The sequence below is a fragment of the Saprolegnia diclina genome (assembly GCF_000281045.1).
Source record: "Saprolegnia diclina VS20 unplaced genomic scaffold supercont1.2, whole genome shotgun sequence".
Lineage (NCBI taxonomy): Eukaryota > Oomycota > Saprolegniomycetes > Saprolegniales > Saprolegniaceae > Saprolegnia > Saprolegnia diclina.
Window position 1 is genome coordinate 1164047 of NW_008246069.1, and position 27207 is coordinate 1191253.

Here is a 27207-nt window from a genome sequence, read left to right on the forward strand (position 1 = left end):
AAGCCGCGCCAGTCGACGACGTCCCGCAAGAAGTCGTCCAAGAACCGGTTGAAGAGGCGGCGGTCGAGCCCGAGGCCGCTCCCGTCGACGATGTCGTCACCAACGAAGCCAACGATGAAGCGCCAGTGGCCTCGGAAGAGAGCACGGATGCGCCATCGCCGGCCGCCGACACCGTAGTGGAAACAAAACAAGCAGCGCCATCCCCAATGGCGGCGCAACTGAAAGCCTATCGTGCGGCAGAAGACGCGCTGTTGACTTTGGCCGACGCGCCGTTGGCGACTGTCGTTCCCAGCATGCCAACCTTTACGATGAGTGCGATGGTACTCGAGGACGACGACACGGGCGCGGTCGAGTGACCGACTATCGTTGTGTCCCTATTTATTGTCCGATTGTCCATATTGCGTAGATGTACATTGCGTCCTATTTATGAACACGAACATGTTGTATATTCAACGCGTGTTAGTGCAGGAACTGCTGGTAGTAGGGTTGAATCTCTTCGCCGTTGGCGTACTTTTGCCTCACAATGTGTCGCAGGAGCTCCAGAATCTGGACCCGGTCCTGCTCGGCCTGTGCCAAACGGCGTTCGATCGGCCACGCCTCGGGCGCCGGGCCGCGCACCGCCGCCGCTTGCTGGCCCATCTTTCGCCGCAAATAGTCGCACATGTGCACTTGGCACTTGTCCGTGGCTTGGCACACCTTGGCGTGGTAGCAGAGGAGGCCAAAGATCTTGCCGCAGTGCTTGCACTCTTCGATCTCGTCGATGCGCGACGTCGTGCGCCGCTTGGCGTAGCACTGGCTAAAGTGGTTGATGGACGCGCGCACCTTGTGGCACCGGCCGTCGTGGCTGCTGCACTCGGGCAGGCGGCACGTCGACGCGTGCAGGAGCGCCTGGTTGTACACCTGAAACTTTTGCTCCTCGGGCGTCGCCATCGGGGGAATAGGACACGACGCTAAATCTGTCAAAAAAATATTGATGCAACCTCATTTGAATACCTTCCTTTTGTATATGTACCACATAAAAATAGGCACTCTTGGTATTTGTATGCATCGTGTGCTCGAGGTTCGCGCGCGCTGGGTGCGCGCGAACAAGCGCGCGCCACGTCAGACTGGCGTCGAGCCACCACACCAGGGCCTACGACCAACGCTACGCCTACGGCTAGTGCAAATAGCTAATGGGAATTTGACATTGCACACCGCACTGCCTGGATGCGGCTCGAATGAGGACGCGACTGAAGAGACGGCATCGCAACTCGGAAGTACTGTGTACTTAGCGGCAAAAGTGCTAGCTGCCCGGTGACTTGGCTCCTCTGGTGCCACCGACGCTCGTCATTCTAGCATATTGAGCTAGGCGATTGTTCATCGATAACACGCTCGTCACTACGACGCGCCTTCAGTGATGGCGCTTCGTAGCCGTTGTAGCTGTCGCAGACGCCAAACTTTGAGCTCAGTTGCTCACGACCATGTCACAGTCTCCGTGTGCAGTAGCAAGCGCTCTCTTCAGCCATAGCTTTAGCGCACTCCACAAGGCCTTGGGTAGGCGGCGGCGGCGGCGATCGACGCGCTAGACGCAGCAATGGGCATCGTCCCAGACGACCAACTTCAAGCAAGAACCAGCGAGGATTGTATGTCGTGTACTGTCTTCGTACATTCGCCTCGTATCTATGTACACGTACATCGTACAGTCCGCCGACCGAACGCCGCCACGTAATTTCGCCCACGTACTGGTCCAGAAGACGCAGAATGGAGATCGCGGCGAGGCCAAGAGGCGCTGCACCACGCAGTGCACAAGGGCGTCTTCTAGAGCTACATATGAGCCCCAAGCTTCAACGCAGTTCGAGAGAACTCGGTCGGCTCGATGGCTCGTGGCGACGCCTCTCCGAGATCGATGGGCCAATACCATGGGTCAATACAGGCCTAGCGCTGCTTCCCACAAAGTACCGGTACTATACATCAGTGCTGCCCACTCCACGAAGCACGACTTGCCACTTGTAAGTAAAGTCCCTTGTCGGCGGTGGTCTAATGTACGGCCGTACATTGCCGTACAACGTCAGTTGAAATCTCCGGTTAAGATTGAATCCCCATCCTTCGCCCGGATCGTCGCACTTTGGCATTTGCTGCACCTTCCCCATGGCCGCCACTCAACCCCTTCAAGACATGCTCAACCGCCTCCAGGAACGCTTGGCCGCCGTCGAGGCCAAGATGGGCCTCGGCTCGCCTGCTTCCCCGCGCGCTGCGGCGGCGGCGCCGGCCAAGCCCGCGGCCGTCGCCGTGGCCCCGCGCATCGAAGCGTACGACGAGTACACGGCAGCGTACCTCGCGCCGTTCCTCGCCGCCTGCACCAAGCTCGGCACCGAGGTCGAAAAGTACGGCGAGATCGTCAAGCGCGCGTTCGACGCCCAGCGCACGTACCTCGTGGCGGCGAGTGTCTCGAAGAAGCCGGCGGGCCCGGTCATGACGCTCCTCGCACCGATCCAGGAGTGCATGAAGGAGATCAACAAGCTCCGCGACAACCGCAGCGAGTTTGCCAACCACCAGAACATGCTCAACGAAGGCATCCAGAGCCTCGGCTGGCTCTGCGTCGAGCCGGCGCCCAAGCCCTTTATCGAGTCGTACATTGGCGGCGGCGACTTTTGGGGCAACAAGATTCGTGTTCAGTTCAAGACGTCCAACCCCGACCAGATTGAGTTTGTCGCGTCCTTCAAGACGCTCCTCGTGCAGCTCATGGCGTACGTCAAGGAGCACCACACGACGGGTGTGACCTGGAACGCCCAGGGCGGCGACGTCGCCAACTACTCGGCCGAAGCGGCTGCCCCGGCGGCGGCACCGGCCAAGCCCGCGGCCCCTGCTGCAGGTGGCATGAACTCGATCTTTGCGGGCATCAAGTCGATCGACCAGAGCGGCGGCAAGACCGCGGGTCTTCGCACGGTCACGAAGGACATGCAGACGTGGCGCCAGGAATACAAGAGCGGCGATGCCCCGGCGCCCGTGGCGGCCCCGGTCAAGGCTGCGCCGGTCAAGGCGGCGCCGGCGCCGGTGGTCGAGAAGGACCCGATCTGCGAGATCCGCAACGGCAATTGGTTTGTTGCGCACCAAAAGGACGTGTTTACGCTCTCGGATGTCAACTTGAAGCAGCAAGTGTACATCTTCAACTGCAACCAGGCGACGCTCATCATCGAGGGCAAGGCCAAGACGATCGCGCTCGACAAGTGCACGAAGACCAAGCTCATCTTTGACAGCGCGGTCTCGTCCGTCGAGATTGTCAACTGCAAGAACGTCCAGGTGCAGTGCAAGGGCAAGGTGCCCTCGGTCGCGATCGACAAGACGGATGGCTGCCTCGTGTACCTCTCGTACGAAGGCCGTGATGTCCAGCTCGTCACGTCCAAGTCGTCCGAAATGAACGTCGCCTTTCCGGTCGCCGAGGGTTCGGAAGAGTACATTGAGCGCCCGATCCCCGAGCAGTTCGTACACCGCATCACGGCCAACGACACGGTCGCGTCGGACGTCTCGGACCTCTACTCGCACTAAGGCCTGTAACGAGCTCGATTTTACATCTTGGTGTCTAGACCTCCGAGAAGTTGTAGATCTTAGTGCTTCTCTGGGATGAGCGGCAACATAGCGTTACTTTGGATAACGGGCGATGGGCAAGAAGGAGGAGCCGAAGGAGGTCGTCGTGCCGGTCGTGATCGAGCCCGAGAAGCCCAAGATGCCAACGGGGTACGAGCTGGTCTACAGCCTCTTCTCCCAAGAGGACACGGAGGCGCTACTCGCTGCACCGACGACCGCCGACGCGCAGGCAACGCTGGAGCGGCTCCTCGGCGTCGCCCACTACGCGACCAACTATCGGAGCCGCGCGCACGTCGACCTGTGCCACTATGCGCTGGCATTTTGCAAGCACGCGTTCGCGTGCGATGTGCAAAAGACAGCGCTGACGCTCCTCGTCGTGCACCGCCTCTTTACGACCGCGACGACGACGGCGGCCACGTTACCCGAGACGTACACCGAGCTCCAGACGCTTCTCACGCAGCACAGCGTCGAGATGCCTCCGACGCATGTTGGTATCTTCTCGACCAGCGACGTCCAGCACATCGTCGAGTACCTCGGGAGCACCTTCTTCCAGCACTACGCCGCGTACCAGTTGGCGTTCCGCGGTAGCCCAGACGTGGTGCGCACGACGCGACAGCTCGTAGTCGAGACACCGATGACGCCAACGCCACTCGCTGACGCCAAGGAGCTTGGCACCGAGACTTGCGATCCGTGAACATATGACGGCGTAGCATAGGTTTAGGGTTTAGATATGAAGACAACGACGGGAATATGGTGCTTAGAGGCGACAGCGTCACGCGACGACGCGCTCAACTACGATGGCCGACGCGCCGCCACCACCATTGCACACGGCCGCGACACCGATCCTAGGTGGACATGAGAACGACGTCGTTGGACAACGTGAACGCACCGGCCATTCTCTTGGTGGAGCACCGAGCAGAGCGTCGCAATGATGCGGGCGCCTGAGCACCCGAGCGGGTGGCCAAGGGCGACCGCGCCGCCATAGATGTTGACGCGGCCCGCGTCGATGCCGAGAATCTGGCAGTTGGCCAACGCGACGGCCGAGAACGCTTCGTTGAGCTCGAAAAAGTCGATTTCATCAAGGCCAACGTCCGCCCGCTGCAGCGCCTGAAGCCATCACGAATGTGTCAAGGTTTCAATATAGCAACCGACTTTCAAATGGGTACCTTGGGAATCGCAAGCGACGGCGCCGTGGTGAAGAAGCGCGGGTCGTGCGCAGCGTCATCAAAGCCGCGAATGACCGCAAGAATCTTGCTCTCGACGCCAAGTGCGATGGCCTTTTCACGGCTCATGAGCACGAGCGCCGACGCGCCGTCGCTGATCGGCGACGCGTTCCCGGCCGTGACACTGGTCGGCGGCACAAAGCACGGACGCAGCTTCTCAAGCGACGCGAGCGAGACGGGCCGTGCGAACGCCTCTTCGTCCTTCTCCACAAGCACGGGGGCTTCGCCTGTCCTCGTTGGTTTGAGAATCAACCCCGGATGAATCTACGACGCTACCGCGCTTGCGAATGACGGGCACGGGCACTACTTCGGCCTTGAACTTGCCCGCCTCCGTGGCCGCCTAGACGAAGAATCCGTCAAGATCGGTACCAAATGTCGATATAGACGTACGACCGCCTTGCGGTAGCACTCGGCCGCATACGCGTCTTGATCGGCGCGCGACAAGTTGTACTTCTCGGCGCAGAGCTCGGCAAAGTTGCCCATGGGCACATTGTCGAATGCATCGTTCAAACCATCCTAATCAGTGGCGTAAGATCTTACTGCATACATCAAAGGGTGAGTGTACCCGCTGGACAGCATCGACGAACGACACTTCGCCAAACCGAGCGCCGCCACGGAGCGACCCCGACATGTGGGGCGCATGTGTCATGCTTTCCATGCCTACAAGTCGCATGAGAGGATCGGGTCAATGGGGCAGGTCGTGTGACGTACCACCCGCCACGACAACGTCCCGAAACCCGAGCATGATGGCCTGGCTCGCAAACGCCACCGCTACAGCATGCACGAGATGAGACATACTTGTCATCGAAAGCAATGACGTACCCTTCATGCCCGATGCGCAGACCTTGTTGATGGCCGTGCAGGGCACGCTGTCGGGGAGACCCGCCTTGATCGCAGCTTGTCGGGCCGGAGCTTGACCGGCGTTGGCCGAGAGCACGTGTCCCATAAATACTTCATCGACGTCTTCGGCACGAATGCCACTGCGCTCGACGGCCGCTGCAGCATGCATCTCGGTGAGCGTCCCGCTGTTGGATGGTGGGTAGTACCTTTGATGGCAATCGCCCCAAGCTCGACGGCGGTCTTGCTCGCTAGCGCGCCGTTGAGCGACCCCATGGGCGTCCGCGCAATACCCACGATGCACACGTCTACACATACAGGATATCATCTTGCAACGTCGGTAGCATGCCACGGACCTCGGTTGGAGGCCACCTTGATACGCTTCGCCATTGGAATCCTTCTTGTCCGCTGAAAATGAAAATGAGCCAAAATGGTCCATCCCCGACTTGAACTTCGTACTTCGCTTGGATCGCCACCAGGTGCGAACTTCGGTGCAAGGCGATGTTGATTGGTGGTAAAGCAGGTCATTTCACGCCAGAGCACCAATCAGCGCATGAATAAAATGGTGACCTGGGTACGCTGGGGCGGTGATGATGGCAAGAGTGGGACAAGCGCCTTGAAGTGCGGTGAAATGCCGAATCTCGAGGTCAAATTCGGTCGAAAAGTCCTAGTTTGAGGTTTACAAACCCATTTGCCTTGGGCAATCGATTACAAATCCACGTGCGTTTTGTGTCAACCCTCGTGGCAGCACTCGAGATCCAGCAACAGGACGGCTCGTTCTCCCTTGCCCGCTGTCATCCACGTGATTACCATGCGCCAGCACCAAGTAGTTCCTCATGAAGACCGGGTCGAACAAGGCTGTGAAATGACAAGGTGCACGCTTCGCCGCAACTCAAGGGCAACTTCGTATTCCTGTGACAATCGCAAGTTATCGAAAGGGCAACATGATGAATTTAGGACGCGGATGACGCCACCAGTCGACGTCTTGCTCGTATGACGGGCACGCAAGTCCAAGTGATCTTCCCACCTGAAATAGGATTTTCACGTGAAAACGGTTTTTCACATAACACACAATAATACTCACCTTGGTCTTTTCAGCCAATCACCGTGTGTTGATGCCGCTGCGATGTCATCGGAGTTTGAACCAATCGTAACGACCACCGTGCGGTATTTTGGCCAATCGTATGTCCAAGTGCCGTTTGCCATGACCGCCTCGTCGCACGCCACGTCAACCAATCGCACACAGGATGGTTTGACATTTCAGCCAATCATATCGTTCTGCGTCGCCGCCAGCAACCATGCAGCGCCGCCGAACGCGCCTCGCAGTCCTCCACGAGCTCCAAACCGAGTGGGACCAAGCGATCGCCGAGGGTACGAGTCGGCTCACGCAGATCGCCAACGCTCTACAGAAGGAAACCTACGCGGATGGCGAGTCCTGGGGCGTGCTCGCCGAGGCCACGGGGCTGCACACGGAGCTGCGCCACAAGGTACAACCATGCCATCAGCTACTGCATGTGGCTCTACTCTCTACACTTCTAGCTACAGCGCGAAGCGCATTTTGTCCAACGCAACCTCTCGGTGCTCATTGATCGCTTGGTTTGACGCCTGAACCTTGTCGCTGGTGGTTCTTAGCGCCATGCTTAGGCCGAGGTTGTGGCGCGCATGCGCCACCTGTGCGGATACGAAGCCATGCCGTCGATCGAAATCGTCCAAGTCGATCCGGATCCGAGCGCGACGCTTTCTACTTTTCAATCTGGTAACCTTGTTCCTGACGCCATGATACTACTGCAACCGATCGCGATGTAGAAGCCTACGTGCGCGAGCTTGTGCACATGTACGAGGCCGAGCTTCTGGCAAAGACGCTTCTCGTCACCGACGTGCTCGACTGCGCCGGCCACAACGCGGCGCTTCTGTACGTGGCCTCGTGGCAGATGCAGCCGTTCGTGTCCAAGGCGCGGGTCGCAGAGATAACAGCGCTCTTGACGCTGGACGCCAACCCAAAGAAGCTTGCGCCGTCCGCGAGCCACAAGCTCGTGCGCTAACACTTTGAAAAAGCTGCGAAACTGCGAAACAACGTGGGCTAGTATAGGCGTACCGTAGAATGGACGTCGCGGGGCTTCGTGCTGCCACGAGTCCATGCCGGCGTTGCATGGATGCGGCACGTTCCGATCCTGTTCCTCCCGCGTCTCTAGCGCGTGCGCCTCTGGCCGACAGAAACAACCCGGGCGCGCCAGGGACAAGGGGTGCCCCGGCCAACCCCGGCGTTTCGCAGGCGGCGCCGACAGCCTCGTCGTACTAATGGCTCGCCCGTCCAGCGCGCACCCATTCGAGGTAAACACGAGGCCTGCGACTCGCGTTGCACATCGGCCTTGAAGTCCAAGGAGCTTCAACAAGTGCACTTTGGACGCGTGACACGGCGCTGTCAACATTCGGAAACTCACTTGCTCTTTGTATGTGCCTGCCAATCGCATACAAGGAGGGCCCCGGGGCACCGGGGCGAGAGTGACTCACAGCGCTGCAACCTCGGCTTTGTCGGCTAGTGGGTGCGATCGCAAACACTAAATACACGCAACTCGTGGCGCTGTTGGCACTGCGTCTGCACGTCGTCGTGAGGCCGCCTGTCTAGGACGAGCGATAGATATCTGAGTCCGGCGCGACAAGGCGCTGTCGCAGTCGACGCGACGGCCTGTACGGAAGAGAGTCGCTGGTGTTGGGGCGAGTTGCGTGCGATTAGCCGCAGGAAAGCATCTGTCCTTGTGGCATCTGTCGACGTAACTCGCTGGTGATTTCCATTTCCGCATTTGAATCGTGGCGTGAACCACCAAGGTGAGAGGACGCACTTGACCGATCACTCGCTCATGGCGGCGGCGAGTAGGAGGTGCCTCATGGACAGTCCCTCCAAGTACCACGTGCTGGCGACGCCCGTCGAAGGGTATGCACTTCCGATATGACGTGGCGTCCTAGCATCGTCGATGGACTCTAGGCGCAGCAGTGAGGATTCGACATTGCGCAATCGCAACCTGAGCCGCCACGAGAGCAATCATGGCATGCTACCGCCCATCAGCATTGTCACGCGCGACTCGATGCCAAGCAAAGCGAGCCTCGGCGGCCGCCGCGAGTCGCGCATGAGCCGCGCAAGCCGGTCCGCCCGCGACGACGCGTTCGGGAAGCTCAAGATCAACATGGGTCAAGAGCGCGCGGTCGGTGCGAGCAACCGCTTCCGACGTACGCCATACGCTCTCATTTCGCTCAGTTCTTATGTCGACGTGTAGCCGATTTCAAGTTCAACCTCGGGCTGGCGCTGCGGACCGCCGTCGGCGTCATGATTGCATCGATGGTGCTCACGACTGCGTCGACCAACCCCAAGGCCCCGGGCAACGGCCTCAACCTGAGCACGCGGCCAGTCTCGGTCAACGACTCGATCATCGTGGCGCCGGCGCCGCTTCATGTCAAGCAATGGTACTTCTTCCCCGAGTGGTACATCCTCGGCGGCATCTCGTACGTGGCGACGGCGACCATCTTCTCTTGCGGCAAGAACATTGGCTCGACCGTGCGCGAGATTTACCAGCAGATCTCCGGCGTCGGCGTCGCCTTCCTGTACAACCTTGCGATCTTCTCAGTGTTCCAGCCCGAGCTCTTTACGAGCTTGGCCGAAGGTACCTACCTACAGTATCATGGACACTGGCAGTACGTACGTACGCGTAGCCAACAAGGCTGTCGACGATGGCAAGATGACCAAGATCGAAAAGGCGTTCAGTGGCACGCCGTACTACGTGCACCAAAACGACTTTTACACGATCCTGCCCTTCATCATGGTGTTTACGCTGGTCATGCTCATCATTCCTGTGGTAAAGTTGACAATCTTTTGCGTGTTTCTAGTCTTCCAACGCTCAACCGTGATGTTGGGTAGGAAAACAACACGAAAAAATTCGCGATCGGCAACAATTTGTACTTCTCGCTCACACTCGCGAGTCCCAACGACTTTATCGACCCGAGCAAGCTCAAGGGCCTCAACGATCCGTACTACTCGACCTCCAACATCCTCAAGAACCTCGCCGTGTACATGCTTCTCGGCGTCCTTGGCGCGTGCATTGCGCTCTTTGTGCTCTGGGTGCCATACCCGATCTTGTACGACACACGACAAGCTGTCCTCGTGATACTCATACTTGTCTAGTGCAATCCGGCGGCTCCAAAAGGAAACCAAGTCGGCCGCCGATACAGTCCAAGATTTGCTCAACTTAATTGTCGACTCGTACTGCTTCAAGAACAAGGACGTCGACCACATGAACTTTCTCAAGCTCAAACTCAAGCGCAAGTTTGAACTGGCGCATGCGAAGAAGGACACGATGACCGCGCTCCTCAACGACGTGTGGTGGGAGCAGAGCGTCGGCTTGCATTATGCACTCGAGTTTCGGACGTCGGTCACCAAGACGTACATTGAGCTCTACGCGTCGCTCATCGACAACCTCCGCGCGATGAACCAAGCGATCCAGCTCGAGCGCTACGAGCGGCTGCACACGTCCTTTATGAAGAAGCTGCAGAAGGACGTGTACATGATCCAGCTCCGGGCAACCGCCGTCCTGAACGAGGTTTCCGACAAGATCCACACCAACACCAAGAGTGCGTCCGCTACTCGCTATCGTCAATCTCATGATCAACCTGTAGAGCTCGAGCTGACGGAGATTCGGGACCTTGAACGTCAAATGGAGAAGCTGCTGCTGGACTTTCAGAAGACGCAAAACAAGATTTACCAGCGTGAGAAGCCAACCGCGTCGGACGTCGAGGGCAACATTCCGCTCAACCTCTTCCTCTTCTCGCTGCAGTCGTTTTGCACGACATTGGTCGAGTTTGAAGACACGTACAACACCAAGGACCACAAGACGGTACGTATCCCTATCCCTATATAAGCCCCAGGAACTGAGGATGTTTAGGGCTCGCGCATGAAAAAGTTTTTCAAAAACACTGTGCTCTCGTACTTTGACAGCTCCAAGTACACCAAGATCAAGTTTCAAAATGCGTTCAAAATCTGGTTTGCGATTCTTGCCGGCTGCTTCTTTTCGGTCTACGTCTTTGGCTACTCGGCGACCACGGCCTCGACGGTCGCGTACGTCATGGGCAACCGCATCGGTACATACACCACGATCCCACCCAACGCGAGTACTTACGGTGTCTAGGCGGCTCGTTCAGTGTGACGGTCAACCGGGTCGGTGGCGTCGTCGCTGGCTCGATCATCCCGTCCGTCTTTCTCTTCTTCATTTGCTCGTATGGCTGCGTCGACCACACGCTCGTCGTGTTCCTCACCAACGTCATCCTCTTCGTCTGGGTCACGTTCTCCATGTACATCAAGTGGAAGGGTGGGTACGAGTCGTACGCGGGTCTCGTCGCTGCGTACGTGGCCGCCGGCGTCCTCCTCAAGGGCTGCGACTGCTCCAAAGACAGCATCACGCCCATCTCGTCGTACTCGAACCTGTGCCAAATGTCGCTCGGCATCATCCTCTTCATCTTTGTCGAGCTGTGCTTTTGCCCGCAGTCGGCGATCGGCATGCTGCGCGAGAACGTGCAGAAGCAAATGAAGCTCGTCCAGACCGCGTTCACGACGCTCTTTGAGCAAAACCTGAGCGCGAACGGCTCGATTGACGAAGACAAGATGGACGAAGTGCGCAAGATCGTCACCAAGCAAGTGCCGGCGCTCATCACCGAGCAAGTGTCGCTCTTGCGGGAGGCGTCGTTTGAACCGCTGCTGTGGAAGCCGGCGTTCAGCTATCAAAAGTACGAAGCCGTGCTCGACTGCTGCCAGCGCCTCCTCAACAACTCGCTCATTTTGTACAAGCTCGTGTCGTGGTTTCAATTCCGGAAGGCGCAAAAGGCGGCCGACGGCGAAGTCCTCGAGAAGAAGCTCAAGCTCGACGAGATCATCCGCGCGTCCATCAACACGGAGCACGTCGTGACAACCAAAGAGGCGTGGGCCTTCTCGACCAAAGAGCTCGGCGCCGCGATCCACGATACGTTTGATACGCTCCACTCGCTCTTTGGCGAGGACTTTCGCTATGCCGACGCCGACCAGACCGCGCTCTTTATGCAGATGAAGGAAGCGTTCCGGCTTGCCGACACCGACTGCTCGGGCGAGATTGACGTCGACGAGGTCAAGACGATGCTCGAGCTCATCTTCCAGCAGTCGGGCGCGATGAAGATCGACGAGATCGACGAGTATGTGGCCGAATTCATGGAGATCGTCGACAAGGACAAGAGCGGCAAGGTGTCGTTCGAGGAGTTTATGGAAGCGCTCGAGCACGGCCTCAAGCTCGAAGTCGAGGTCTTCCAGCACAAGTCGCGGCCGGTCGCGCTCCCGGCCATCACGGAGGACGATGTGAGCGTCAACGTCGAGAAGCTCGCGCGGCAGCAGTCGTCGCCGGCCAAGATGATGTCGCCGATGACGCGGTCCCACGACATGCTCAACGTCGACTCGTTCTCGCTGGTCGACATTGCAAAGACAATGCGCGCGTCGTACGCCGAGTGGCTCATGGAGAAGCAGCGCTACGAAAAGGTGTCGATGGAAGAGCTCCTGCTCCTCAACTGCCTCATCAGCGGCGTCTCGGGCATCGCGCGCAACCTCGCGCTCCTCGAGGAAATGACGGTCCAGCAGTAGGCGCGACCTTTTGGCCACAGGGCGACGACCTGTATACTCGATGTACCATCAATTTGCACAACCATTTCTTCTTTCCGAGTGTATATTGAGATAGAGACTCGTGCAAGGAACGGCAAACTGTTCTCCGAGCAACAGACATATGTGTACTTTAGTCTATAGAAAATACGACTACTGGGCCGACACATCGGCAAGACGCTGCAGCTCTATGGCTATGCCGCTGACGCACCCCATGAGGCCGTTGAGCAAGAGCAGCTCGTCCATCGAGACCTTCTCAAACCGCCGGTCTTGTAAAAGCCAAGCGGCGTACGCGGTTCGCATGTTCTGCGCTGTATCTGTCAGTGCAACGTCGTCGAGGTCGAGAAGCTCTTGCGGATGTAGACTCGGACGCGAGGGACCCCGCAGCACGAGACCGTCGTCGATAGCGTCCATGAATTCTTGGCATGACACGGCGCCGCTCTTGTCCTTGTCCACGAGCGCCATAAACGCTCGCACGTGATCGTCGAGCCGCACAGAGTGGCCCCACAGCTCCCGTAGCACGCGCTCGACTTCAGCGACATCGAGGACGCCGTTGCCGTCAACGTCGGCGCGCCGGAACGCCTCTTTCATTTGCAAAAAATGCGCGACCCGATCCGCATCGGCCAACGCAAAAGCGTCGCCAAAGACAATCTCTAGCGACGCAAACGTATCGTGGATCGCGCCGCCGAGCTCGGTCGTCGAGAACGTCCACGCGAGCGTCGGTGGCGCCGTCGCGCGCTGCGAGACTGTCGACCGCCGGTGCAAGTCGCCAGCGTTCACCGAGAGCCGGCGCTGCACCGAGTGGCGACGGCGCTGAAACCACTTTGCGAGCTTGAACATGACGCGCGTATGGTGCTCGAGCCGCTTCATGCTGTCACAGACGGCGGCAAACTTGGTTATCGGGAACGGTGGGCGCCACAACCGCGGCTCGTACTGCGCCTCGGTGAGCAGGCCCGGTTGCGCCAACAGAAGCGATGGCAACGTTTGCATCACAATCGCTTCGGTGGCAAGGAGCGTTGGGACGTTGCCGTGGGTCGCCACCGTGACCTCAAAGAGCGTGTGAAAGGCTCTTTGAAGCAGCTGCAATTGCGCCAACATGTTGGCGCGAAGAAGCGTCGTCGCGCTTTGCGGAAAGAGAAGCCACTCGATGACGATGAAGAAGACGATGCCGAGCGACACTTGAGCCAAGTTGGCGTACGATGAAATGGGCGCGACGGTGGTTGCACCGCAGGCGCAGCCGTTGAGGAAGACACCGCTGGAGACGTACGCCGAAACAAACCCAGCGTAGGACCACGCATGGTTTTGGAGGCTAATGTACATGGACATGGTGACCCACACAAACATGACGCTGTCGAGAAGGATCGTCGCGGTCGTCGACGACGTGCACCCGTAGCTGCAAATGAGGAAGAGGCACACGGAGGGCACAATGCTGCCGGCAACAGCGCCACCGACGCGGTTGGCCGTCCGGCTAAACGAGCCTCCTACCTTGACACATCAAGGCTTCGCGATTCCGTGGTAGCAAGTCCGTACCAACATGGCTGCCCCAGAGGTACGCGAGCGCCGAAGCCGCCGTGGGCGAAAACCCGAAGACATACACGGCAAAGACACTGCCCGACACGACAGCGCACGCAACCTTGATGCCGATCTGGAGGTTCTGCTTGGTGTACTGCGTCGGGTCCACCATACGACGGCACCAGCGCTGCAGAAACATCCAAGCGCGGAGTCCCTAGTCGCTTCGATAAGATTTTCGTGGTTATGGATCTGTCGGTACCGTGCTGTGTTGAAGCTGATTAAAGGTGACCGGAAATGTGCAAAGTGTCTCGCAGTACGACTCGAGCGCAAAGAGAAAGAGGTAGCACGTCATCGCGTCTTCAATGTCGCTCGGCGTCGCACTCTCGCAGCACTCGACGTGCGCCGCATGGACGGCTTGCAAAAGCGCCGCCATGGCCGTGCGCACCTCGTCCACCGCGTCCGTCGGCAACACTAGTCATGTCGTACTGCCTCGTCCACGAGGATACCACATACCTCTGGCATTGGCGAGGATGTCGGAGGCGATGGCGTCGAGCGCCCGCACCGATTTCATTTGCACGAGGTACACGTCTTTTGGTACACGTGATACGACGAGAGAATGGAAGGCGCCATGACGTCCTGTTTGTACAGCATCGCTCATCGCACGGAGGTCGTCCAGGAGACTCGCGTACAGTCCCAGGAATGGCTTGACGATCGACGTACGGATCGGCAAGAGAAAATGCAACCCGACGCTTTGCTCCCACCACACGTCGTCGAGTAGCGACTCCATGCGCGCTTGCTTGGCGTCGGCGTCAGCCAATTTCCGAGCGACTTCAAACGCGACGTGCGTACTGTGCCGGTTGGTCTTGCGCCGAAAGCAGAAGGCATCGACCATCAAATGCAAGAGGTCGGCGAGAACCGTAGTCGTCGACTGGATCTCGGCGCGGAGGCGGTGGATGGCACTACCGCCGCGTCATGATACGATGAAGAAATTGAGGATAGTGTAGTACAAAATGGGGTAGGGCACGAGCATGACAACAAGCGCGATAAGGCCGCCAAGGACGCCGAGGAGCAAGTACACAAACAGGTTTCGAAAGATGTTGGACGTGGCGAGCATCGGGTCGTTGTACGGTTTGAGGTGCGCAGTGTCATTTGGGTTGTTGGGGTTGATGAGCGTCAGTGCAAAGTAAATGTTGTTGCCCACCGCGAGTTTCTTGGTGATGGTTTCCTAGCACAGAGCTCGTGATAGTGACATATTTAGAAAGATAAACTATACCAGCGGGGTCATGACGATCGCCACCGTAAAGAGAATGATGCACGGGAGCATAATGTAAAAATCACTGGGCGTCACGTAGTAGGGCGTGCCGCTAAACGCGTGCTCGATCCGCACGAGCGTACCGTTCCCGAGACTGTTGGCCACTAGCAATCACGATGAGATATCATGTGCAATAGTTCAACATGCGTACCGTCGTCGGCCGAGTGGTACACGCGCGGCGTAAAGCACGCAAAGACGACAACGTTGAAGAGAAACGCGATGACGACCCCAAGCGTCTCTTGAAACGTCTCGCGGATCGTCGACCCGACGTTGGTGCCGATCGAGAAGATCATGGCGATCGCAATGTAGCTCACGCCGCCCAGAATGTACCAGGACGGGAAAAAGTAGTAGAGCTGGGGGTACGCCGCATCGCCATTCGACGGGCCAGTGTACGCGGTCTGGAAGATGGAGGCTACAATGACGCCGGCCCCCGCTCGCGCCCCCAGCTCCAAATTGAACTTAAAGCTCGCTACACCACGTTTGCAACCTGTGAAACCAGCATGTTGTCTACTAGTACCTGGCACTGCGATCGACGGCGCGGGTCGCTTGCGACCAGTCATTTCGATGCGAACACCGCTGCGGGCGTCAATGGTGTCTTGGCTCTTCGTGCGTGGGTCGCTTGGCGGTGGTCGCTGGAAGAAGTCGCAGAGACGGCGGGCCAACGCCGGTCGTACTTTGGTTGCTCTACGCCCCTCCACTTAGGCAACTTGCAGACATTGCTTGCATGGGACGTACGTCGTCTTCATCGGGCGCTTTGCTACTGATCCGCGGACAGCCTTTCGCAGCGTGGTTGTCCAAGTTGAAGTGCCCCAAATAGAACGGCCATGAAACTTGCGTGTCATCCAAATCCACCAATGAACGATCGTTCCCATCACAGAACGTACGCCGATTGGCAGATCTTTTCGAGAAGGCTGGTCGTTTTTTGTGCAGCGCTACGACACTTCTCGAGCCCACTTTTCTCCACAAATATAGCGCCATCGGACGAGCCAAGAAAAGGTGCAGCAACGTATCTCAATGATACACTTATAAACTTATACACGACTATAAACTCACAATAAAGCCGACGCGACTACGTCGACCTTATACTGGACATCGCGGCTGCGAAAGACGGCGTCGTTGGCATCAAAGTGAAGTCGAAGTACGCCGTCCGAGGGCGCCGACCACACGCCATCGATACACCCGGTCGCTTGATCCAGAAATTGCGCCGGTAGAATTGGTAGCACCGTGGATGCGCCAATAAAGCCGACGCTGACCAGCACGCGCTTGCCGGGGACGCCCAGCGTATACTCGAGCACGCAGCCAGAGGCGATCGAGCGCTCGATCGTTTGCGTTGAGCGCGGCGCCAGCGTCATGGAGGCGAGGCCGTCGTCATTGACGCCCGTGAGCGGGGTCGTCTGTGAATTGGGAAGGCCGCCGATGCAACCTCGCCCGTCGCACATGCACTGGCCGCCAAGGAACGTCGGGAGGTCCGAGAGATTGAGATAGTTGGCGACATACGGGCAGTCACTTAGTTGTTTGCCGCCGGGGCAGATAACCATCTTGGCGACCGTGCGTTCGCTCAAGAGCGGTTTGAGCAGCTTAAAGACCCAAGAAAACACCGCCGGTGTGTTGACAAAGATGGTGCGGCCAAGCAGTTGCGGGTACATTTGCTCCGAGAGCTTGCTGCACTCGCCCTGGACGCGCGAGAAGCGTGCGTCATGGCCGCGAAGCAGCGAAAACCCGCTAAAGTCCAAGATCGTACTGGCCTTGACCAGCGTCCGTGTCGCGCGCGACGTTTGGTCCAGGTAGACCATTGTCGCCTCCCGCGCCAGCATCATATACTCGACCACATCATCGTACGCAACATTGTTCATGAGCGCCTTGCTGTTGCACAGCCCAATGCGCACAATCACAAGCGGCTCGCCGAGACGCGTCAACTTGTGGTCGCCGGCCACCTAGAATCGTAATGTGGCGCCTGACTTCTTTGCAATGCGACAATAGTACCAAGTACTTTTCAATCTCGGCGTGGAGCGGAGGCTTGGCGCCAGCGTGCAGCGCGGCGATCGTGTCGGCCCGCGCCGCCCGCCACTGAATCGTGAACCGAATCGGAGCTTCGCACGCAGCCGGCGTCTCGTTGCTGAGGAGGTACCGCAACAGCCACACGTCGTCGTGCAGAGGCGTAAGGGCGTCGCCCACGAGCGCCCTGAGCTGGCCGAGGTCTTTGGCACGGCCGGCTAAGAGCGCGTCCAAGTTGCCGCCCGACGTGCCATCGTCCACCATCATCCCAAAAATATAGAAGGCTTCGAACTTCGAATTTGGATCACGTCATCGGGCAAAGTGGGACCACGACGCAAGGACAAGCACGCGGGAACACTCTTCGGAGCTCGGTTCTGGCAGTATAAACCACGAGGGCAAGTGGAATTTGTGATATAGAACGCATAGACTAATGGCGGTAGCGTGAGCAACCAGGCAAGACACCTTAGGCGTCGGCGGGGTCGTCGACGACCTCGACCTTGTACTGGACCTGGCGCCCGCGGAAGACCGCGTCGTTGCCATCAAACAAGATGGTGACGACGCCGTCCGCTGGTGCGGGCCACACGCCGTCGACGAGCCCACTCGTGTCTTGGAGAAATTGCTTTGGGAAGATTTCGATCACGTTGCTGTCGCCCGAGCTCTTGAACGCGACGCTCACTTCAACGCGCTTGCCGGGCACGCCGAGCGTGTACTCGAACACGCGCCCACTCTTGATGGCAATGTCAAGCGACTGCACCGAGCGCGCGGCGACCGTCATCGAGGCGAGGCCGTCGTCGTCGACGCTCGTGAGCGGTGTCGTCTGCGAGTTGGGGATGCCACCGATGCAGCCGCTTCCGTCGCACGAGCACTGGCCGCCAAGAAACGTCGGAAGGTCCGAGAGCTTGAGGTACTTGGTGACATACGGGCAGTCGCTCAGCTGCTTACCGCCGGGGCAGAACACCATCTTGGCCACGGCGCGGGCGCTCATGAGTGGCTTGATGAGGCGAAAGCAAAACGAAAAGATGGCGGGGGTGTTGACAAAGATGGTGCGGCCGAGCACCTGCGGGTACATCTTCTCCGAGAGCTTGCTCGTGTCGCCAAGCACCTTGGAGAAGCGTGCGTCGTTGCCGCGGAGCAGCGAGAAGCCGTTAAAGTCCAAGATCGTTATGGCCTTGAGCAGCGTCCGGGTCTCGCGCGACTTGGTGTCGAGGTACACCATCGTGGCTTCGCGCGACAGCATCATGTACTCGACCACCGCGTTGTACGAGACGTTGTCCATGAGCGCGCGCGGGTTGCAGAGCCCAATGCGCACGTAGAAGATCGGCTCGCCCAGCGCCGTGTACTTGTGGTCGCCCGCCACCTGGTACTTGCTCACTTCAGTGTGATATGGCGCCTGCCCGCCTTGCTTGATGCGCTCGAGCGCGTCCTTGCGCTCAGCCCGCCACGTGATCGTGAACCGGATTGGCTCCTCGCTCGCGGCCGGGCTGCCGTTGCTGAGGAGGAACCGCAGCAGCCAGACGTCGTCGTGCTCGGGCGTGAGAACGTCCTTGACGAGCGCCTTGAGCTCTGCGATGCCCGCCGCATGCTGCGAGAGAAGCGCGTCCAAGTTGCCGCCCGTGAGCCCGTTGTCCGTCATGAGAGTACTGCTTGAGGCGGATATTTCGAAATGCCCATCAGTGTCGTCGAAGTTGAGAGGTTGAACTTCGACGACTTTGCCGGCTTCAACGTTGTTGGCGACGTTCAGAGACCGAACATTTGCGATCTCTGGGACGACGAGCGTGGTCCAAGCATTATACTTGGCAGCGGATGTGTGCAGATTCGGGCTTGGCAGTCGGGTTCGAATACCAAGAATAATGAGGAGCGGGAAAGTTGACGAGCGAGGCTCCATCTTATGTACATGCACTCACTCTGCGCCATCGCACCGGTACCGGTAGCCGCCACGCCGTTCGAAACAGTGCATGTGGTCCTGCACGTGTTGGAGTCTCTCACGAGAGCAACCGAGATGCCTTCGCAACCGGTGCCTTGAGACGCTCCCGCGCCGAGACTACCCAAAAGACCGCTTCTTTGATCAAGTGATCTCGTGCCTACCTTGCTCGTACTTGGCGGATTGCGCGGACGATACATGAGCAATGGCCGCTCGAGCAACAACGGCTCATCGACGTCGATTTAGGTGTTGATTAACATTGCATGTATTTACGACTGGAAGCAGCTACTGCGACGGCGGACGGACCATATCCATGTGCATAATACCATCGTCATCGTACGGTTCGGACGTGGCTGCAAAGCCGAGCGACTTGTAAAAGCCTTCCAGATACACTTGGGCGCTAATCTCGATGGCTTTGCCTGGCCATCGCCGCGAGCACTCGGCGATCGCTTCCTGCATGAGCTGCTTCCCGAGACCGCCACCGCGGTGCTTGGGCGACGTCAGGACGCGGCCAATCATGGGCAGTTGCTGCGACGCGCCCTTCGTACCAGGGCCGAGGAGTCGGGCGTAGGCCATGATGGCGCCGTCGTCGGCGAGCGCGGCCAAGTGGTACACGATCGGGAGCTTGTCGACGTTGTCCGAGTCCAAGTAGGCGCATGATTGCTCGACGATAAAGACCTCGCAGCGCACGGCCATCATGTCGTAGAGGAGCGAGGCAGAGAGCTCCGCGAACGGCTTACACACCCAGTGGACCATCGTGGAAGATTGAAAAATGACCAAGTCAAACTTTTCGCCATTGGTGATTGGCTAAAAATATAGGACACGCATCGAGTGCAGGTCAGGGGTGTCATCATCCGGCTGGATCGCCCAGGTGGTGGCAGGGTGGCATGCAGGTCCGAGACGAGCGTCGAATGGCGCCGAAGGTATTCGAGGCTGAGCATTCATCGCTCGCATCTGACAAGACGCCATGACGGCCATCAACTGGGTGTGTAAGCCGTTCGCCAAGCTGTCGGCAACAACGCTCTACGACATCCTTCACGTCCGCTGCGCTGTCTTCGTCGTCGAGCAGCGATGCGCCTACTTGGACGCGGACAACATCGACAAGACACCGACGTGTCTGCATCTCGTCGGCACTGGCGCCGACAACCACGCGATTGCAGCGTATGCGCGCTTGCTCGGGCCGGGCACAAAAGGCCCGACGCAGAAGCACACGATCATTAGCCGCGTCGTGACGTCGCCCGCATATCGCGGGTCGGGCGTCGGCAAAACACTCATGACCAAAGCCATCGAAGCCTGCGACCACACGTGGCCCAACACACCGATTCTCCTCAACGCCCAAGCCCGCTTGGCGCCGTTCTATTCGTCACTCGGCTTTGTGCAGACATCCGAGCTCTACACGGAAGACGGGATTGAGGCCGTCGACATGCTCCGCGACTCGCCTGCCAAGCAAGGATGAGCGTCCTGAGGCTACAAGGCTAGCACGTAGGTGGAGCTGAGTTCACCATAACAATGTAACAACACAAAAAGGAAGTATTTTCCAGGCTTTATTCTCGAGCGTAAATTGGCTCTATGATATAGTCGCTAGTGCTGACCAAGCACGAGTTCGAGGCCGTCGTACGCCATCTCGACGTCGAGGTTGGCGTCGCGCAGCACGTCGGCGTGGATCGAGCTATTGTGCGCGTCGTAGTCGAACTCGTGGCTCATGCCCACGAGGTACGTCTTCTTGGGCCGGAGGACCTTGGCAATCTCGATCGCTTGCGGCAGATTGAGGTGCGCGCCATGCACGTCGTGCAAGTAGATGGCATCAATGACGAGGACGTCGATTGGCGCTGGGTTGGCGAGGAGGTGCGCCCGCGTCGCGTCTGGGAGCTCGTGGAGGTCCGAGAGGTACACGAAGCGCGCGCCCACGTCCGCACCAAACTCAAATCCGCTGCAAACGTACCCTTTTCCGTGCGCGACGGGCAGCGCCGTGAACGCGACGCCGGCCGCATTGAACGCGCCAAGGTCCTCGAAGAGCTTCCAGTCGAGCTTGGCCGTCCAGCGGTAGATGGTCGCCTCGGCTTCCGATGGCTTGAGCATGAGGTAGTCAAACTTGGGCCCGACCTCGGCCTTGGTGCGCGCGTGGCAATGCACGTACATGGGCTCGTTGGCGATCTTCTTGTCCTCGCCCGTCTCGGCGCAGCGGGTCGACTGGAACACTTGCAGCTCGCGGAGGTCGTCCATGCCCAAGCACGCGTCGGCGTGGCCATGTGTGAGGACGATGGCGTCAAGCGACACGATGTTTTTCGCCGGGAAGACCTTGAGAATGCTGTCGCGGAACGTCTTGCCACAGTCGATGAGCACATTGCGCCCGCCGTAGCGCACGAGGAGGCTCGGGTTGTTGCGCCGGTTCTTGGAGCCGGGCACCGCGTGGGCGTGATGACACACGGCGCAGTTCTTACCGCTGAGGAGGCATTGCATCGACGGGACGCCCGTCGATGTACCCGTTCCGAGGAAGATGATCTCCATGAGGCTGCCTGTGGCTGGCAACTGCAGGTTTGAACGGTCGCGATAGCGTAAAATACGGGACAAGCTTCAAAGATCCATTATGATTGGCTGAATTGTGCGGAAATGTACGCTCCGACTGCAAATCTTCGTCTATTTCCACCCAATAGATTGCCGCTCGCCGCGTTGCGCAGCGCTTTTCCTGGAAGCTTTCTCTCCGACGCTGCGGCACAGCTGTACCTTGCAATTCCAAGCACGTTAAACCACAGCAGCCAAGGAAGAATATGCTTGCACAATGCAGGATCGCTCAGCCGTCCACTTTAATCGGCGTGTTTTTATCCTCGACGGCAATCGACACTGAGGTTCCTGGGGACCTGCAGTGCACACGTATTTTGCATCTTTTTATATTGTTCTTTGTATGCAGAAATGATAGCTGGTTAATCGTATGCTCAATGCATATAATAGGCAAGATGTCGCGCCTGACATGGCTTTGAAATCGGACCACGAGCGCAATATTCGTGCGACGATCGAGCAGGTGCATGCTGCGCCGCCTGTCTCGCGCCTTCTCGACCACGCCCGCGACGATGCCAGAGCTCGAGATCGTCGTCCTCGGCAGTGGGCCATCGTCGTCGGTGCCGGTTGTGCGCTGTCTCGTGACCAACCCGGCATGTCCCGTGTGCCCCGAAGCGCTCGCGAACCCGGCCTCCAAGAACCGGCGCAACAACCCGAGCCTCCTCGTGCGCCTCTTGGGCCAAACTGTGCTCATCGACTGCGGCAAGACGTTCCGCGACAGCCTCTTGCGCGCACACCCGCAGCACAGTCCGTTTGCGATCGATGCTGTCGTCTTGACTCACGGCCACGCCGACGCGTGCTTTGGCCTTGACGACCTGCGCGACGTGCAGCAAATTGACGCCGAGACCAAGACGCTCAAGCCGCTCGGGGTCCATTGCCACCAGCGCACCAAGGACGAGGTCGAGGCCAAGTTTTCGTACTTGTTCCAGTCCAAGCATTCGGGCGGCCGCTGGACCGCGCAGTTGCAGTGGCAGCTCTTCGACGACTTTGATACATTCGAGGTCGGACGTGGCGTGCGCTTCCAGGCGCTGCCGCTCTGGCACGGCAAGGACTACGTCGCCAGCGGCTTCCTCTTTGGCGCCGAAGTTGGGAAGCGCATCGCGTACCTCTCCGACCTGAGCGCGATCAGCGACGACGCCATGGCCATCTTGCAAGCGGCGCCCATCGACGTGCTCTTTATCGACGCGCTCCATCCCGAGCAGTTTCATGGCACGCACATGAATTTGATCCAAGCGCTCGAGACCATCTCGGTGCTCAAGCCCAAGCAGAGCTACCTCACGGGCATGGGCCACCAGTTCAACTACCACAACCCGCCGCCGATGCTGGCCGAGTTTGTCGCTGCCAAGCAGCTGGGCGTCGAGATGGCGTACGACGGCCTCCGGCTCGCGTGGTGAACCATCGTGATCGTAATAGAACTTGCATGCGTGTTCGAAGCGTACCTACGCCAGTGCTTTCGCACCCACTGTTGCGTTGTTGGCACGTGCGCCTTGCCCATCGCAAGAGGTACGGAGATGCAAGTGTACATCGCTGCCAACGGATGGTCGCACCCCGCCGAGCCATAAAAGCCGTCGACGCGTCGCTGTGCGTGCAACGACCAAGCATATCAGGCATCGGCTTTGCCTGACGCCATTGCGCACGTTAGCTGCAAGCAGCTGCGGCCGCATGCGCATACCCACGCTCGCCTCTGTCGCAGGCGTGGCATGGCCATCACAGGCCCGCCCCCGCGACAAGTCTTGTCGCTGCCCTTTCCTATCGAACACGTGGGCGCGATCTTCGAAAAATCAGCCAATCAAAGTCGATGTATCATCTGGTACGGCGGGGATTGGCTAGCAATATCGAAGTAATTTTTGCTCGAAGTTTGGCAGTTTCCATTTTGCGCAGGCCGCAGCAGTACCCCATGTACCTACCGCTTCTGCTGCTCAACGACGACGATGACCTCATGCGATGGCGTAGGAGCGAACACGCCTCACCGACGACCTTATACTATGAGAAGCAGCAGAGCTCGTTCGGCTTCCACGCGGGCGATACGCCCAAGGCAAAGCGCCGCATCATCAGCCGCGGCAAGAGCACCATCTCGCGCCAGATGAGTCGGCCCGAAGAAGAAGCGCACGGCAAGCTGCGCATCAACATGGGTACGCGGCGCGCACTTGGCGCCGAAGCCCGGTCACGAGGTACACTATTGCGAACAAGAATACCAAAGGGAAGGACTGACCGCCTGTCTGTAGCCGAGTTCAAGATGAACCTGCAGCTGGCCGTGCGCACTGCTTGTGGCGTTCTCGTCGCGTCCATGCTGCAGACCAAGAACCCGAATGTCAACACGAGCGACGTGCATCCCAAGTACTGGGCGCTCTTCCCCGACTGGTACATCCTCGGTGGCATCAGCTACGTGGCCGTCGCGTGTATCTTTTCTTGCGGCAAGAACATTGGCGCCACTGTCCGCGAGATGTTCCAGCAGGTCGCGGGCGTCGGAATGGCGTTTGTCTTCAACTGCATTCTCTTTTGCTTCATGACCCCGCGAGTCTTCAACACCAACGACGAAGGTACATCGATCTACCCAGTTTCCATGTGCTCATGCTGCTTTCTAGTCGCCTTGGCGATGGCCGACGGCACGCTTCTCCAGATCAACAAGTCATTTAGCGGCACGCCGTACTACGTCAACAACAGCGACTTCTTCACGGTGCTGCCGTTCGTGATGCTCTTCAACGCCATCGTGCTTCTCCTGCCGTTCGTACGTCCATCGAAGAGGTATAGCGCGTTCCTTACCTCGAATGGTGTAGGAAACCAACACGAAAAAGTTTGCCATGGGCAACAACTTGTACTTTGCACTCACGATCGTGAGCCCAAACGACTTTAACGACGCGTCTACGCTCAAGCACCTCGGCGACCCATACTACTCGACCGACTACATCCTCATGAACCTCTTCGTCTACATGTGGCTCGGCGTCCTCGGTGCCTTTGTCGCATTCCTTGTGCTCTGGATTCCGTACCCGATCTTGTAGACCGAAAAAATGATATGTAACCGTCAAGACTCATCATGCTGACATGTCTAGTGCAATCCGCGCCCTCCAGAAAGAAACCACGTCGGCGGCCGATACGATCCAAGACCTGCTCAACTTGATTGTCGACTCGTACTGCTTCAAGAACAAGGACGTCGAGCACATGAACTTTCTCAAGCTCAAACTCCAGCGCAAGTTTGACTTGGCGGTCGCAAAGAAGGACACGATGTACGCACTTCTCAACGACGTGTGGTGGGAGCAGAGCATCGGCTTGCACTACGCGCTCAAGTTTCAAAAGTCGGTCACGAAGCCGTACATCGACTTGTATGCGTCGCTCATCGACAACCTCCGCGCGATGAACCAAGCGATCCACCTCGAGCGCTACGAGCGCCTCCACGAACTCTTTATGAAGAAGCTCCAGCGCCAAGTGTACGTCGTGCAGCTCAAGTCGGCCGCCGTGCTCCACGAGATCTCGGATGAAATCCACCTCGTGCACAAAGGTATACGAATACTTGTGTCGGCGCGTTTCTCATGCTACAGTAGACCTCAATTTGACGCAAATGGACGAACTCGAGCGCCAAATGGAAGGGCTGCTGCAGCTCTTCCAGAAAACGCAGACCAAGATCTACTCGCGCGAAAAGCCAACGGTCGCCGACGTCGAAGGCAACATTCCGCTCAACCTCTTTCTCTTCTCGCTCCAGTCGTTTTGCACGACATTGGTTGAGTTTCAGTCCAAACTCAACAAGAAAACACACAACACGGTATGCACTTGTTCGCTCGACTAAAAACACGCAAGAGGCTTATGTTGTTCTGAACTAGGGGTCGCGCGTCCGCAATTTTTTGAAAAAGTCCATGGGCGCATTCGTGGACCCGGCCAAGTACACCAAAGTCAAGTTTATCACGGGCGTCAAGGTCTGGAGCGCGATCCTTGTCGGCTGCTTCCTCTCGGTCTACGTCTTTGCCTACTCGGCCACGACCGCCACCACGATCGCCTACGTCATGGGCAACCACATCGGTTTGTACCAATGCAAATGCTACTATCTTGCTCACGTGCTCGTGCGTAGGTGGCTCGTTTAGCGTGACGCTCAACCGTGTCGGTGGCGTTGTCGCCGGCTCCATCATCCCGTCTGTGATCCTCTTCTTCATCTGCTCGTACGGCTGCGTGAGCCAAGCGTTGGTCATTGGCATCAGCAACCTCTTCCTCTTCGTCTGGGTCACGTTCTCGCTCTACATCAAGTGGAAGGGCGGCTTCGAGTCGTACGCTGGTCTTGTCTCGGCCTACGTGGCCACTGGCATCTTTCTCAAAGGCTGCGCGTGCGCCGGCACCGCGACGATGCCCATGTCGTCGTACTCGAACCTCGCGCAAATGTCTCTCGGCATCATCCTCTTCATCATGGTCGAGCTCTGCTTCTGGCCCCAGTCGGCGATCGGCCTGCTGCGCGAGAACGTGCAAAAGCAAATGCAGCTCGGGCAGTCGGCGTTCACAACTTTGTTTGAGCAAAACCTGAGCGCAAACGGCGTCGTCGACGACGAGACCATGCGCGACGTCCAGGACGTGGTCGAGACGCAGGCGCCGGCGCTTCTCATTGAGCAGAAAGCGCTCTTGCGCGAAGCCAACTTTGAGCCGCTCTTGTGGCGACCGAAGTTTTCCCAGCAAAAGTACGAGCGCGTCCTCGACGGCTGCCAGCGCCTCCTCAACAACACGCTCATTTTGTACAAGCTCGTGACGTGGTTTCAGTTTCGCAAGGCGAACCCGCACACGGAACCAGGCCCGCGCCGCCTCAGCATCGAGCCGTCGTCGCTCGTTGCGCGGCCACTCGACCGCAACAGCCTCGCCGAACTCGAAGACAATGCGACGCCGAAAGAGACGTGGGCCTTCTCGACCAAAGAGCTCGGCGCCGCGATCCACGATACGTTCGATACGCTCCACTCGCTCTTTGGCGAGGACTTTCGCTACGCCGACGCCGACCAGACCGCGCTCTTTATGCAGATGAAGGAAGCGTTCCGGCTTGCAGACACCGACTGCTCGGGCGAGATCGACGCAGATGAGGTCAAGACGATGCTGCAGCACGTCTTTCGGCAGTCGGGCGCGATGAAGATCGACGAGATCGACGAGTACGTAGCCGACTTTATGGAGATCGTCGACAAGGACAAGAGCGGCAAGGTGTCGTTCGAGGAGTTTATGGAAGCGCTCGAGAACGGCCTCAAGCTTGAAGTCGAAGTCTTTCAGCACCGTGCCCCCGATATTCCGACGCCGGGTCTGCACCGAACCGTGTTGGCACCGATCAACGAAGCGTCCGTGACCGTCGACGTCCTCGACGTCATTCCAGTCTTGTCGCCTGGTGCCGACAACTCGACGGCGCCGATGCCGGTCGAGGAAGCTTTGTGCCGCGCCCACGACATTTTGGACGTCGAGACGTTTTCGCTGCTGGAAGCGGCCGCCACGATGCGCCGGTCGTACGCCGCGTGGCTCATGGAAAACAACCGGTTTGAAAACGTCTCGATGGAAGAACTCCTGCTCCTCAGCTGCCTCATCAGCGGCGTCTCCGGTATCGCGCGCAACCTCGCGCTTCTCGAAGAAATGACGGTCCAGCAGTAGAGAATCTAGTGTCAACTATACTTATAAGAGC

At 58.5% G+C, this 27207-nt stretch overlaps 15 protein-coding genes across 16 annotated transcripts; 8 read left to right on the forward strand and 7 right to left on the reverse strand.

Annotated features, from left to right (window-relative positions):
• Positions 1-12: 12 nt before the first annotated feature.
• SDRG_00997 (hypothetical protein) lies at positions 13-356 on the forward strand (the record flags this gene model as incomplete). Its single annotated transcript, XM_008606504.1, has 1 exon — positions 13-356. A coding segment is annotated over one exon (344 nt), but the record flags the coding sequence as incomplete, so codon positions are not given.
• A 45-nt stretch (positions 357-401) lies between these two features.
• On the reverse strand, positions 402-1630 carry SDRG_00998 (hypothetical protein). The gene is made up of 2 exons (XM_008606505.1): positions 1013-1630; positions 402-956 (listed from the first exon to the last, which is right to left on the reverse strand). The coding sequence occupies exon 2, from the start codon at positions 928-930 to the stop codon at positions 460-462; it is 471 nt and encodes a 156-aa protein (XP_008604727.1). The 5' UTR covers positions 931-956; positions 1013-1630; the 3' UTR covers positions 402-459.
• Positions 1631-2127: 497 nt separating this feature from the next.
• SDRG_00999 (hypothetical protein) lies at positions 2128-3525 on the forward strand (the record flags this gene model as incomplete). Its single annotated transcript, XM_008606506.1, has 1 exon — positions 2128-3525. One exon carries the CDS (start codon positions 2128-2130, stop codon positions 3523-3525), a length of 1398 nt encoding a protein of 465 aa, XP_008604728.1.
• A 112-nt stretch (positions 3526-3637) lies between these two features.
• SDRG_01000 (hypothetical protein) lies at positions 3638-4258 on the forward strand (the record flags this gene model as incomplete). The annotated part of the gene is made up of 1 exon (XM_008606507.1): positions 3638-4258. The coding sequence occupies one exon, from the start codon at positions 3638-3640 to the stop codon at positions 4256-4258; it is 621 nt and encodes a 206-aa protein (XP_008604729.1).
• A 78-nt stretch (positions 4259-4336) lies between these two features.
• Positions 4337-6014, reverse strand: SDRG_01001 (acetyl-CoA C-acetyltransferase; the record flags this gene model as incomplete). The annotated part of the gene is made up of 10 exons (XM_008606508.1): positions 4337-4409; positions 4454-4671; positions 4731-5014; positions 5064-5127; positions 5178-5303; positions 5353-5447; positions 5499-5558; positions 5610-5783; positions 5834-5932; positions 5981-6014. 10 exons carry the CDS (start codon positions 6012-6014, stop codon positions 4337-4339), a joined length of 1227 nt encoding a protein of 408 aa, XP_008604730.1.
• An 871-nt stretch (positions 6015-6885) lies between these two features.
• Positions 6886-8208, forward strand: SDRG_01002 (hypothetical protein). Its single transcript, XM_008606509.1, has 4 exons — positions 6886-7111; positions 7164-7220; positions 7269-7380; positions 7431-8208. The coding sequence occupies exons 1-4, from the start codon at positions 6923-6925 to the stop codon at positions 7664-7666; spliced, it is 594 nt and encodes a 197-aa protein (XP_008604731.1). The 5' UTR covers positions 6886-6922; the 3' UTR covers positions 7667-8208.
• Positions 8209-8509: 301 nt separating this feature from the next.
• Positions 8510-12270, forward strand: SDRG_01003 (hypothetical protein; the record flags this gene model as incomplete). The annotated part of the gene is made up of 9 exons (XM_008606510.1): positions 8510-8556; positions 8608-8849; positions 8897-9280; positions 9330-9472; positions 9535-9752; positions 9799-10244; positions 10290-10507; positions 10556-10751; positions 10799-12270. 9 exons carry the CDS (start codon positions 8510-8512, stop codon positions 12268-12270), a joined length of 3366 nt encoding a protein of 1121 aa, XP_008604732.1.
• A 73-nt stretch (positions 12271-12343) lies between these two features.
• On the reverse strand, positions 12344-15898 carry SDRG_01004 (hypothetical protein). Its single transcript, XM_008606511.1, has 9 exons — positions 15845-15898; positions 15627-15793; positions 15261-15578; positions 15071-15213; positions 14805-15022; positions 14311-14756; positions 14057-14268; positions 13816-14011; positions 12344-13766 (listed from the first exon to the last, which is right to left on the reverse strand). The coding sequence occupies exons 1-9, from the start codon at positions 15853-15855 to the stop codon at positions 12439-12441; spliced, it is 3039 nt and encodes a 1012-aa protein (XP_008604733.1). The 5' UTR covers positions 15856-15898; the 3' UTR covers positions 12344-12438.
• A 206-nt stretch (positions 15899-16104) lies between these two features.
• SDRG_01005 (hypothetical protein) lies at positions 16105-17375 on the reverse strand. Its single transcript, XM_008606512.1, has 2 exons — positions 17093-17375; positions 16105-17043 (listed from the first exon to the last, which is right to left on the reverse strand). The coding sequence occupies exons 1-2, from the start codon at positions 17369-17371 to the stop codon at positions 16159-16161; spliced, it is 1164 nt and encodes a 387-aa protein (XP_008604734.1). The 5' UTR covers positions 17372-17375; the 3' UTR covers positions 16105-16158.
• A 101-nt stretch (positions 17376-17476) lies between these two features.
• Positions 17477-18757, reverse strand: SDRG_01006 (hypothetical protein). Its single transcript, XM_008606513.1, has one exon. It carries the CDS (start codon positions 18735-18737, stop codon positions 17568-17570), a length of 1170 nt encoding a protein of 389 aa, XP_008604735.1. The 5' UTR covers positions 18738-18757; the 3' UTR covers positions 17477-17567.
• Positions 18758-19224: 467 nt separating this feature from the next.
• On the reverse strand, positions 19225-19811 carry SDRG_01007 (hypothetical protein). The gene has a single exon (XM_008606514.1). The coding sequence runs from the start codon at positions 19779-19781 to the stop codon at positions 19311-19313; it is 471 nt and encodes a 156-aa protein (XP_008604736.1). The 5' UTR covers positions 19782-19811; the 3' UTR covers positions 19225-19310.
• Positions 19812-19854: 43 nt separating this feature from the next.
• On the forward strand, positions 19855-20580 carry SDRG_01008 (hypothetical protein). The gene has a single exon (XM_008606515.1). The coding sequence runs from the start codon at positions 19993-19995 to the stop codon at positions 20479-20481; it is 489 nt and encodes a 162-aa protein (XP_008604737.1). The 5' UTR covers positions 19855-19992; the 3' UTR covers positions 20482-20580.
• On the reverse strand, positions 20540-21621 carry SDRG_01009 (hypothetical protein). Its single transcript, XM_008606516.1, has one exon. It carries the CDS (start codon positions 21531-21533, stop codon positions 20607-20609), a length of 927 nt encoding a protein of 308 aa, XP_008604738.1. The 5' UTR covers positions 21534-21621; the 3' UTR covers positions 20540-20606.
• Positions 21622-21975: 354 nt separating this feature from the next.
• On the forward strand, positions 21976-23042 carry SDRG_01010 (hypothetical protein). The gene has a single exon (XM_008606517.1). It carries the CDS (start codon positions 22049-22051, stop codon positions 22973-22975), a length of 927 nt encoding a protein of 308 aa, XP_008604739.1. The 5' UTR covers positions 21976-22048; the 3' UTR covers positions 22976-23042.
• A 415-nt stretch (positions 23043-23457) lies between these two features.
• On the forward strand, positions 23458-27207 carry SDRG_01011. 2 transcript variants are annotated; one of them, XM_008606518.1, is made up of 9 exons: positions 23458-23480; positions 23535-23752; positions 23807-24121; positions 24167-24309; positions 24359-24576; positions 24632-25077; positions 25121-25338; positions 25397-25592; positions 25642-27207. In XM_008606518.1, coding segments are annotated over exons 1-9 (3291 nt in total). In that variant the 5' UTR covers positions 23458-23478; the 3' UTR covers positions 27177-27207. The 2 variants fall into 2 exon arrangements, with proteins under 2 accessions (XP_008604740.1, XP_008604741.1); XM_008606519.1 differs by having other exon boundaries at positions 23535-24121; positions 25642-27176.